The sequence below is a fragment of the Saccostrea cucullata genome, unplaced genomic scaffold (assembly GCF_032062105.1).
Source record: "Saccostrea cucullata isolate Sc308-1 unplaced genomic scaffold, CSIRO_AGI_Scuc_v1 ctg2884, whole genome shotgun sequence".
In the NCBI taxonomy this organism is placed as follows: domain Eukaryota; kingdom Metazoa; phylum Mollusca; class Bivalvia; order Ostreida; family Ostreidae; genus Saccostrea; species Saccostrea cuccullata.
In genome coordinates, this window is record NW_026932852.1 from 1 (window position 1) to 13,486 (window position 13,486).

The window sequence follows — 13,486 nt, forward strand, 5'->3', positions numbered from 1 at the left end:
AATAAGACAAACTATGCATTTGAGACTTTAGCAACGTTTACCCAGAAGTGTACCAATTTCATTCAAATTTTAGCATTGCACGCGTGCGCATGTGAATGCACGTGCGTAATGACCATATAATCTTGTCTTAACAATCTCTAGATTTTAATATACTAAATATCAAAGTATTTGATCCAAAAGTATTTAAAAATACGCTAATTCAAGTGTATTTTTTATTTTACTCATTTCACGTGCACGCACGTGCTCACATGAGCATGGTGACCATACTTTCTTGTAGAAGTCCATTACATCTGTCTATGTTCTAAATCCCACCCTGTTTGGTTGAAAACCAAGGGAGTTATAGCTGTTCAAAGATTCAGCCAATCAGATTGCAGCGCACGTACATGCACATGTATCCATGTGCATGTTGACCATATATTCTTGTAGAAATCTATTATATCTATCAATGTTCCAAATCCCATCCTGTTTGGTTGAAAATCAAGGGAGTTATAGCTATTTAAAGCATAAGCCAATCAGATTGCAGCGCACGTGCATGCACGCGTTTTCATGATAATTGCTACATATATTATTGTAGGATATCCTAATACATGCCTATGTTTAAAATTTCAAAGGATTTCGTCAAAAAACTAGAAAGATATTGAGACTTAAGTTTCAGCCAATCAGAGCGAAGCGCACGTGCATGCGCGTGAGATCTTGCTTTTTTGACCATGTCATCTTGTCTATGCTTCTAGTATATACTTCTAATATGAGTTTTAAAGCATATCATCAATAATTTAAATAGTTACGTCTGTATCAATTATATTGGACATTTCTCGTGTTGCACGTGCGACCTCTTGCAAGCACACGTGCATGCACATGCTTTCATGATATTTTTTTTAATACGGGCTGTAGATCTCCCTAATGTATGACTATGTTCAAAATTTCAAATGATTTTATCAAAAAACAAGAAAGATATTGAGACTTTAGTTTCAGCCAATCAGAGCGAAGCGCACGTGCTTGCTCGTGCGATCTTGCTATTTTGACCATGTCATCTTGTGCATACTACTCATATATCCTTACATTATGAGTTTCAAAACATTTTGTCTAAAAATAGAAAAGTTACGGTTATATCCATTATATATTGGTCATTTCAAGTTTTGCACGTGCGCGCTCTTGCAAGCACGTGCGCGCAAAATGACCTTGATTCCGCAAATCTACATAACATGCCTACTTACCCTAAAAAGGTTTCACCTAAGTCGAATGTGTAGTTTACAAGATCACTCGCGGACAAAATTTTCCCAGGAAGAAAAATAATAATAATAAGAATAAGAATAATAATAATAAGAAACAGAGTAAAAACAATATGTTCCCCAACTTCGTTTGGGGAACATAATAATAAGAAACAGAGTAAAAACAATATGTTCCCAAACTTCGTTGGGGAACATAACTAGGAGACTTATTGTTCTCAGAACAATAAGAGGTCTTTCCACCTTTTTTATTCTCTTAATCAAAATCACACGGCGGAAAAAAGATAATAAAAAAAGATACAGAAGGAAATCAATAGGTCCTTCCACGGAAAGGTGGAAAGACCTAAATAGAGTTCCTTGTAGTCCTTTCTGTAGCATATGTGGTTTTTACGAGGTGGGGTTATTGGCCCTACACTCAACCCTCCTCCTTTCTCATCCGGGCTTGGGACCGGCAATGGCGGAGTTACATTATTTTTTTTTTAATAAGGCATCGAACTAATTAAATTGGGATATCCAGTCTCTGTTTTCAACATTTACTTTACATTATTGTCTGTTCCGACATTTTTTTAAAAAACTTTAAAGCCTAATATCTTTCAAACTTTAGAGAAACAAAATGTAAACAACAAATCCCTTTCAAATACTTTAATACTTAAGAGCAAGAAAATTAACACTTCATCTAAACAGAATTGCCTACACTTTTAATATATTTTTTTTCATATACTAAGTAACTGTATTGTTCAGGCATCTAAAAAATTTCAATTTTATTCTCAGAGAGCCCTTGAAAACAAGACTATGTTCAATGATTTCAACGTTATTAAAACGTTTCTTTCTCATGCATTTCATGCATTTTTTTCATTTGCTTTTCCAAACTCTCCAAATTAATACATTTCTTTCTCGTGTTTTTCTGGCATTTCTTTCATTTGCTTTTCCAAACTTTCCAAACCTTCATATATATATATTCTGGATTGTTTAAGACAACAACATATTTTCGCGAAAAACTTTCCTGTCACAATTTTGAATGTATAGTGATGATTTTTGGTAGACAACTTTTGAGTTTTTAAATTCAAATATCAAGATATACCGCAACTGCTTCATGATAGCTGTAATATGTAGGTACTATCAACACTTGTACATGAGGACACTCTTTCACAAAGACATGGTCAATCAGTGTCCCATTTTCAGTTGTTGAACTTTGAACACATTGTCTAAATCCCCTTGCTTCCATATAGTTAAGTATGGATTTTCCGCCTGTCATGATATCCTGATTAAAATCTCCCATAACAACAATTCTTTCTGATGAGCTCTCCAAACAGTCTAATAAGCATTTCAAGTTTTCCATGAATTTTTCTATTGGATATCTTTGTGGTCTATATATGATGGCAACAGTAGTTTGAATCGTTGTGATTTTGAAAACAAGACATTCCAAATTTCTTGTTACATTTCTGATTTCTTCATGCTCAACTCCAAGTCTGTAAAACACGCTCACACCTCCATGCTGCATTTCTGCAATTTCTTTATACAAAGCACAACTTTTATCAAAAACTGATGCTCTAGTCACATGGCTTGCACTGAACTCTTCTAATTCTGGTTTATCTGACCTTGAATCTAGCCATGTCTCTGTAAGACAAATAATATCTGCATCTCTGAAATCTCTGTTGCACTTTAAATCTTTCATATGATTTTGCAATCCTTGGATGTTGTGGTACAATAATTTTACACACTGGCCATTTTTTTCAGGATTAACTGGTAAAGGTAGAAATCTGTGCATTGCAGAAATTGCACCCTCAATGTCAGGATCACAACGAACTTTCTGGACTAACCTCTCTATATCTATTTCGTTCAAGTAAAGCCCTTGAATAGATGTAACTCTGCTTAAAGCAACATATGCCTGACCAGGTGCAAAGCATTTTTTCAGGTCAACTACACATTCTTTTACAGTTAAACCCTGAACCTTGTGAATTGTACAGGCCCATGCTAGTTGCAAAGGGTATTGTTTTCTAACACCATTTTTGATGGTAATTTCTTCACTAGAAGGACGTAATCCAACACATCTTTTCTGATTGATCATCTTCTGCAAATCCGCATTCTTGCCAACGTTCTCATTGTCGAAATGAATAAATATAGCTTCTGGAAGTTTGGAATTTGAAGACATTCTAATTTGCATAACTGTTCCCATCACTCCATTGACTAAGCCATCTTGAACATCCTCATTTTTAATTAGCATAACTCTTGCTCCTTCTGCTAATAAAATTGAAGATGGGAGACAAATGTCAGTTTTTGTGAAGTGTGTTTTTCTCTTAATCAGTGTCCCCGATTCTCTCTTTTTCTCATAATCCTCTGCCTCGACTAACTTAGGCTCAGCACAGACCTTGAATATCATCTCATTATTGTATGCATTGATCTCGGCGTTTGTAGCAAATATATGCAATGCCTCAGCAGGACCCTCCTTGATGCACTGTTTAAGTGTATGTTTATCAACTTCCGATAAAGTCTCATTTGCTTTTTTTACACGCAACCTGTTCAAAAGTTCTGCGAATATTCCATCCTCTCGTTGTCTCATTATTTCATCTAATTCAACAACTGTGAAGAGATCATTCCATAACTGATTCATTGGATTGGAATTGTCATTTACATACAACTTATCAGTATGTTTCGTTCTTACAGGGGGTAACTGATAAAAATCGCCTACTGCAATGATTGAAACACCTCCAAATGAACAATTTTCCGGCATCTTTTTCAATTGACGCAGTCTTTCGTGGACAAAAAACAAAAGTCTTTTGTTTACCATAGATATCTCATCAATGATAAGAATCTGAAGGTTCTCCAGTTTTGATCTCAAACTATTTATTCTTTCTTCACTGAGCAGTGCATGGTCCAATGAAAGGGACTTGAATATACTTAGAGCGCTATGTATCGTTAATCCATTGATATTGAAGGCTGCAGTGCCAGTTGGGGCAGTCAACAAAACAGTTAAATCATCAGGGTTTTCTGAAATGTGAGCCAACAACCTGTTTGCTTCATAATAAATGCATTTTATCAAATGACTTTTCCCCGTACCTGCTCCACCAGTAACAAAAACATGAAACGGTGGTGGATTTTGTCCATTCTTTTTTTTGATACACCAATCTCTCACTTGGTAAAACACATCTCTTTGTTTTGAATTCAATGTACGAAGAAGGGGCACTATTTCATTCTTTGGGAAAACTGATGAAAGAAGATTCGAACCTTTAGAACCAAGCTTGTCTTTTCTATTTAAATCAGGTACTAGTTGCTCTGAAAGTTCAACCTCCTCTACAGTTGTAATTTTCCCCTCTTCTATGCATTCTATTCTATTTGCTTCTGATTCGGGACACATTTCACACCAAGCATCTTCCTGTGGACCTTGAGCATCGAATATTCTTTCTGCTTCCTCTAAGTTTTGCCCATCCCTTACAAATTCTGACATATTGTTGTCAACAACTTGTTTGACTGATGACAAGTTTTCCTCTTTCGAATACTTAACGTATCCTTGTTCATAAAAATTTTCATATGATTGAAACTTCTTTGGCTTCAGTTGTGTTCTATTTCTGTATGGCAGGAACAACTGCAAAATACTTTGAAAGTACTTCTCCTTTGCCGTTTCTATGGAAAATCTCGGATATCTAATTACAGCTGGTTTTGTTTTCGTCCTCCTCCTGATGTAACCTAGATTATTGTCCAGTTTAAATGTTGTTGATTCATTGATTTTCTGAGGCAATTGTGATTCAGCTAGAACAGCAAATTCTGAACAAAATTTTGCAAGACACATTGTTTGAAAAACATCAAGATCAGGCCTTCCTTCATATCTATCCACCATATTTTTCAACCATATATCTGAATCATCCTCATCATTGTCGGTTTCTCCGGAATCAATTGTTCTTTTCAATTTTGAAGTAGACTGTCTCTTCTTCACCTCTTTCAATGGGATGCTCATTCTACAAGGATTTTCTCCAACAGGAACAAATTCTACTTTTCTAGAGCATTCTTTCAGTCGTAACCCAGTAACTCTATAAACAGCTTCTTGTGCACTCACTTCCCTATGGTGTAAGTAAGCCGTGCCAACCTTCTTCATAGCATCTTGTGCATTAAGGTTTCCTTCAACTGCTTCATTTTTCGTCTGTTGCAGTAGTAATCCTAGTTCACGCTCGGCTTTACTTATGTAACTGATGATGTAAACAACACAAGAAAAAGCGTCTAAAATGTACTGAATATCCATGTTTGCATTCCAGGCTCTCAAGAGATGCTTGTTGTATTGATTTGTGAATATTTCACTGCAATTTCTTTTGAGTACAACTGTATTTCTTTTCGTAATGTAACAAAAGCATTTCTCAAACTCATTCTGGGTCAACCCTGCTCTCTGAAGAAGTTCTGATGCAGATATATTTTGATTTTCATTGGTTTTCACAGCATCCCACAGCAGTGACAGTTTTTCTTTGGCCAAATGTTCATCATTTTTTTCTATATCTTGCTCTGGTTTTGAAATAAATGTTTCTTCAGACGGTGGTCTAGGAAAGTTAAACCTGCAGGCTGTCCCCCGTTTTTTGCATGACTTTGAATGGTTTTTGCTATGTTGCTGCACGGCCATAACAATACTGAATAACTCTGGGTCTTCATGCTCATTTGGTATTTCGCATGTAATATATTTATCAATAAACTCGGTAACCTTTTCATTAGAGTCTTCCTCAAATTTTGGGGCATTTTCTATCCAGAATAAACAGTGGGTGTGTGGAGATCCTCTTTGCTGAAACTCAACTCTGTAAAAATAGTCAATGACTTTTCCAATTGGTTCAGCTTCTGACATGATGACATTTTTAAGAAAAGTATGGAACCTCTGGTCAAACATTCGAGCTGCAGTGACTGGATTACTACGCAGAATTTTACATTTGTCATCCCATGAAAGATCATCAGCTTTTCTTGTATCACCCTGCTGTTTAAGTATTGTTTGAACAATTTCTGTCCATCTGAAGTCTGCTGAAGAAAATGAACAAAAGAACTGAGGAATTCCTAACTGGCGTATCATTGCAAAAATGTCTTTCTGTGCGGCCTGCCAGTATGGTGGTGTTCCTCTGACTGGTTTCAAAAATTTTATTGCCTCGTCCTTTTTAAAGAGTTCTTTCAAAATTTTACGATCACACAACATTTCCCCTGTAATTTTACTGCCATCTGATGAAAATGCTGATTCTTTCCTCAGAGAAATCTGTACGTTTGAAATCACTCTCTTCAATTCAGATAAGTACTGACAAAAAAATATGTATGACGTATCTTTTGCAAATCTGTTCTCCACACTCATTAAACGAATGTTAAAGTACTTTCCAATTGTTAATGCTTCTGTTCGTTCTTCAGAAAATGTGTTCTTTCCTGTTGGAAAATGGACAGGAAATGTTTTTGCCTCTAAACCTTCTTCTTCAAGAATAGATACAGGATTGTTCCCTTCTGAGGGTGAAATTTCAAATACTTTGTCAAAACACAAATCCATTATTTCTTGCCCTATGTCAGCTGGCTGCAAACAAGTGTCTAACTGTATGCCTTGCAGGTTTTTATCAAGAAAAGATTCTGGCTCATCACAATCTACGCCATTTGAATTTTGATTGCCATTATTCTCTGAAACATTAGGAGACACTGTCATTTCCACAGAATTGGATTCATCTTCGCTATCAACATTATTTTCTGGTTCATTTTCCTCAGGAATTGGATTTAGCCAGTTCTCATTTATTTGGATATCAGAATACCAAACATTTTCCCTTTTTAAGAATAATAAGGCTTCTCTCAAATGCTGTGTGTTCACAAATTGGTATTCTTCATACCCTTTGTAACTTAATTTTCTCTTTAATTTTACTTTGAGAAGAAGATTTTCGTCCTCTGATCTTGGTAAAGTGGTTGTAACTTTCTGTAAATCAGATGGCACACAAACAACAGGACCGTGTACACCTTTCTGTCCTCCCTTTGGTAAACCAAGTATTTTCATGAAAGGTATATTTCGTGCTACCAAGTGTTGCTCTAAAGTATTCATGCAGCCAAGCTCTCTTGGAACTTCCTCTAATTCAAGATTGTTTGAAAATGATTCAGCTGGTATGCTACCTTTTGATAACTTTCTGTGACATGTATAACAAATCCACAGTTCTGATCTACTTGTCCCTTTGTGTGCACAATCCGAGGTACAGACATCTTTACATCTATGCAAATATTTTTCAGAGATGCATATTTCAACTAACATATTGTCATATTTTTCTGTTGTACATGATAGTACCTGCTTTTGAAAAAACAGTCGCAAGCAACAAGCACAAACATAATCCGGTCCATTTTTAACTTCTTCCCGAAATTTCTCTATAACATTTTCAATGTCTTTGCATTCCTCTTTCTTGTTATTTCGGCTCAAAGTAACTCTTTGTTTTACTTTAGCTCTTTGCACTTCATCTTGTTCATACTTCATTTTGCTTTGTTGTTTCGCAGACTCTCTAAAATCATTGTCATTTTCATATTTCTCTTTGTTTGCTTTCTTCACTCGTTCTCTGAAATCGGCATCATTTTCATATTTATCTTTCATCACATTCTTCACCCTTTCTCTGAAATCGTAATCAGTTTCATATTTCTCCTTGCTTGCATTCTTGACTCTTTCTCTGAAATCGTTGTCATTTTCATATTTCTCCTTGCTTGCATTCTTAAGTTTTTCTCTGAACTCATCGTCATTTTTATATTTTTCCTTGATGTCAGTCTTAGCTTTTTCTTTTACCTTTTCCCTGAAAGGCTGATCTTTTTTATACTTAGTCCTGCTTGCTCTCTTCAGTTTGTCTCTGTATTTGTCATCTTTTTCATAACCGTTTGCTGTTCGTTTTTTAACACTTTCTCTATATTTGAAGTCCGTTTTATATCTGTGTTTTGAACTGTTTGCTTTTCTATCTCTAAATCCCTGACATGTTCTATACTTTTCCTTCTCCTTTTCTGTTTTTGATAATTCTATGTTTTCATCATTGTCCTTCATGCAACTTTCATATCTTCTCCGTTTTTGTAAAGAGACATTCCCTTGATCTTTCTGTTCTCTTTTTTCTGGTCTTGAACGTTTTGTCATCAAAGCACTCGTTTTATTGTAATTGCTTCCACTCGTCACAAACGTAACACACTCATAATGGCCAACATCACCAATATGTTTTAGGTAAATTGACTCTATTCTTACTTCATTGCTACTACAAATCTGCGAAGATGAGTACTTAATCCATGTTCCGTTCAAAAAAGTATAGATATCTGTTTTCAATAGATCTGCAGCTGCTAAAATCTCTAGCTCTGTGCCCCAAGTACCATCTTTTTCCATTCCCGAGGTCTCGACATATTGTTCCATAGATTCATATTCTGGACGTAAAAATGTTTCTAGTTCCTTTGCTGACCCCTTCAAATGGTTGACAACAGCGCATCTTACTTTATGATAATACTCTTGTCTGTTTGATATTGCATATGAAAGTGCTCTAAACAGACAGTTTCCATCACCTTTTATCGGTTTCGTAGCTTTTGGAGGTCCCATATTGCAAACATTTCCAGACTGCGAAGTAGAAACATTTTTGGAAGGTATCTTCAGGGTAGAACATAATTCTCTTTTTATTCTAGCTGTAAGTGGATTAAAATCATATATTTGACATTCGAAATCTTCTGACAAAATTTCAACATCTGATGATTGTTCTTTTGGATCATTCGTTTGATCGTGATTTGCGTTTCTCTTTTGCTGCACAATTTCTATATCTGATGAAGAGATTTCTAAGGAATTGTGTTCTTGATTTCCATGCTCAAAGTTTACTGTAAAACTTTTCAAAGGAGTATTTTTGACCTTGTCTTCCGCTTTCTTGTAATGTAGACCGGTTTCAGCTGAAGAACCTTGATTAATCTCGACACTTACACCAGTCACTTCAAACCACTGATTTGTTTGCTTTACACCAAGCACCATACTGCAGCAATATTGATATAAATGATCAAAGTCTTGTAATTGCATCAATAAACTTTTCCCATTTGCATCAACGACACCAAACTTGTTTCTAGAGTGAGAATCAAATAAATATAAATTTTGGTTGTATTTCATAACCATAAACGTTTTATCAATTGCACATATGAAACATCCATCAGACTCTATGAGTGATTCTTGTATTGCCAAGTCTAATGGCAGACAATTATCGAAAGCGCTGAAGTCAATAGTTCCTGTAGTGTCAATTGTTGCCGTGATTGAGTCTTTTTTTCTAATGTGCATCATTTTTCCTGATATTTCAATCATTTCCGGTAGATCTGACATCAACAACAAGTCATTTGTTCCATGAATCCAAGTATAAATCTCATTTCCTTCAATAAGGACATTGTCCAGATAGGTTTGGTCCCATTCATCTAAATCTTTTAATTTACTATGAGCTATTGCTGACAAACTGTTAGCAACACACTGCTTTCCACTATTTCTTCCAAATCTTACATCACCTTGATGAAAACTACCTTGTACTACCACTTTGTTTTCTTCAATGACAGAATTAACTCCGTTTTCATCTCTATCAAACTTACGAAGCTTCAGCGAAGATGTACTTGCATTTTTGTTCAGATTTTCTGTTTCTTGTCTATTTCTCTTCAATTTGTTTGTTTCACAAGCCTTTTTGTCATTTTCTATTTGGTTTGGACATTTTATAGAGGTGTTGCTCTTTTTATTCTCTGTTTGATTTGGACATTTTATAGAGGTGACGCTCTCAGGACATTTTATAGAGGTGTTGCTCTCTTTTGGACATTTTATAGAGGTGTTGCTCTCTTCTGGACATTTTATAGAGATGTTGCTCTCTTTTGGACATTTTATAGAGGTGTTGCTCTCTTTTGGACATTTTATAGAGGTGTTGCTCTCTTTTGGACATTTTATAGAGGTGTTGCTCTCTTTTGGACATTTTATAGAGATGTTGCTCTGTTCAGTGGCCTGAGCCCTCCTCTCCTGCATTCTGAATCGCTGCTCAGATGCCTTTCTTTTGACTGACTTCTTTCCTTTTCTTGGCATGTTCTGAAAAATATAAAACAAAATAATTATCAACATACATTTAAATTTCCATAAATTGTAATCTGCATTTCTGGAAAGAAAAGGGATTTTTTAAAAACTGTACTACCCCCTATCACTTAAAATGCATACAGAGAATTGACCCCAAGAATGAAAACAGATGTTTGTGAAAAATATATGCCTCCTTCCGAAATACCGGTTATTGGATTTTTCCGAGTCCAAGGGACATAACTCTGACAAAAATTGCTTGATAACATCTAAAATAAAACTTAAAACGCAGATATACTTATAATATGAAATGTTTGTGAAACACATGTCCTATCCCATAATTGGAATTTTTAAGTCCAAGGTTATAACTCAATCGCAACTTCTCGGGCCTTCCCGACTAGCGGAAAAACGACCTCGAATGTATGAGGTAGACACCATGACAACCCCCCTTTTCACGATTTTTGAAATAAATGCATAGAGATCTTTTATCTGTGGAATATGGAGTTTAACTTTATTCAATGTAACGATATTACATAATATATACTACTTACGGGACTTCTAACTCCGTCTATCATATACTGTAGATCACTTAATTTTCGCGACACCTTATTTTCGCGAGGTGTCCATGAACTCTTTATTAGCGAGACAAAATTTTCACAAATTGTGATTACTGCTTTATATAATCTTAAGAAAAACTAAAATACGCGAGAATGAAATTTTCGCCAGCAGACTGTCCCGCATAATTACGCGAAAATTAAGTTCTCGCGAATAAAAAGTGATTTACAGTATATTTGAATAAACAGGAAATGTATAATTTTTTTATTATCCGATTGTGTTAATACATTCGAGATTGTTTTTCCGACCTCTGACGGAAAGACTCGAGACGATGCAATTAGGTCATAACTCTGTCAAAGATTGTTCGATCATACTTAAAACACAACTTGACATAGATAATCTTATAATAAATCTATATACCAAACTGCAATCTCTGCAAAAGGAAATGAACCGAAACTGCATTTTGGATTTCTTTTTAAAACAATGACCATTACTTTTTCAATAAAGTGCCGCGCCACAGCATGATACGCCCGTCAAAAAATTACAATTTTCTTGAACAGTTTAGGTGCAAGAAAATCACATCAACCTTGATTCTAAGATTTCTATGATTTTTCCATTCCTTAAAATATTTATCCATCCCCTGTGATGTAGGCATCAATTATAATAAATATTACATCACTGATAGATTTCTGTGCTGGTTGTGTTGGACCTTGTCAAATGCCCATCATCAAATTAGTCTTAACAACTTAATCTATACCAAATTAATTTTGAAAAGAAAAGGATGGCCATCAAATGACATATGTTATAAACTGACCAGCAGTTCTTCTGTCTAATCCTCAAAGGGCTGCTTAATCAGAGCGACTGAGACAGCTAGCCTTCCTACATTGAATTCATCAATTAATCTTCAACTGGATGCTTGTCTACTCATTACTACCAAGAGATGAATGGGTCTGCACTATCTTCTATAAATTTTTTTTAAAAACATATAAAATACTCAAAGATTTTTTTTTTTTGGTTGAGATTTAATGTCCGACAGGTTTTAATAATGTAATTCATATGGACATGCTGATTCAACCCCAATCCATAAAATTAGTTTTTAAATCAATAATATTACATATTAATATCAGATTAGTCTATTATGCAATATCAAATTAGTTTTAATTACTTTTCATCAAATTCATTTCAAAACTTAAGCTAGTCAACAAGAGCTATTTTTAATCAAACAGGCTTACCCATTTGCCCAATTCTCAAGGGATATAGATACAGCAAAACTCGTTTAGTACGAACACGGATATAGCGAATTTACGGATATAGCGAAGTCATTTTGGATCCCCACCTATATAAATTTAATGAATTTCTTATACGGTTTTAACGAATTACGGATATAGCGAAGTGATTTTATAGGTCTCAGCGACTTCGTTATAACCGAGTTTTACTGTAACACCAATGCTCTGTCAGTTAGCTCCTCGCACTCAAAACCCATTAATTTCTCTCTAATTTGACATGCAATTTTCTGTTATCAAAATTCTTCTTGACCAGTGCTTAATAATTACACTCATGGGAGACATGGGATTCTCTAACATACATTATATTTGTTTTAGATTGCTGTCAAGTATATGCTTAAAAAAATAAGTATTTTCTTGATTTAACACTTTTTTAATAAGAACAGTGCAATACTCTTACATTATTTGGGATGTGTAAATGAATAGTAAAAAGACACATTTTTAAAAAAAAATTCACTTAAATTAAAGGTCACAGTGACCTTGAAATAGGTCGCGACACACCTTCTACCTAAGATGCATAAACTGGCCAAGTTTGATGATTGTAGGTCTTATGGTTTTCTAGTTATGGGCCAGAAAGGATTTTTCCATATTTGGCTGTAACTTCTTAATTAAAAGTCAGAGCGACCTACTTTTTGTGCGCGACACACCTTCTACCCAAGATGCATCAGATGACAAAGTTTGATAATCTTAGGCCTAGTAGTATTAAAGTTATGAGCCGGAAACGAAAAAGCTAACAGACAGACGGACAGACGGACGGACACGAAGCCTATAACATAATACGTCCCGTCTTAAGACGGGCGTATAAAAATTGTTCGATCATACCCAAAGCAGAAGTAAAGTTTAATATTCTTATGATAAATTTGTATTCATTTCCGTTCGTGCAACCTCTGCACAGAAAATGAACAGAAACTGCCAATAATTGAATTTTCAAGTTCAACTAGCATAACTCATATTACTCTGTCAAAAATTGCTTGATCACACCCAAAACAGAATTTAATCTAGATATATTTTTTTTAAAAATAAGTATACTAAATTTTATTTCAGTAGGTGCAACCTCTGCACAGATAATTGACGGAAAGTGCAATAAATATTCCATTTTTTCTGAGTTCTGAGTTCAAGTGAACTCTGTCTGTCAAGAATTGTTCAATAATACCCAAAATATAACTTAATCTAGATAATCATATATAAATCTGTATACCAAATTTCATTCCATTAGGTGCAACCTCTGCAGAGAAAATGAATGGAAACTTGGTAGAGCAGACGGCAGCAATGCAATATGCCCTTCTTTGAATCTTATATTCATTATAAAGTTGTTCACCGAATTTACTTTTATTATAAGCGAATAAAATAAACGAAAACTCTTGGTAGACCAACAAACAGCAGCAATATGATTTACTTTTTTTCAAAGGAACCATAAT

General features: G+C 34.9%; 1 protein-coding gene across 1 annotated transcript; it reads right to left on the bottom strand.

The window, feature by feature from the left end:
- Window positions 1-2,307: 2,307 nt before the first annotated feature.
- Window positions 2,308-10,248, bottom strand: LOC134236336 (uncharacterized; the record flags this gene model as incomplete). The annotated part of the gene is made up of 1 exon (XM_062718504.1): window positions 2,308-10,248. A coding segment is annotated over one exon (7,941 nt), but the record flags the coding sequence as incomplete, so codon positions are not given.
- Window positions 10,249-13,486: the final 3,238 nt, after the last annotated feature.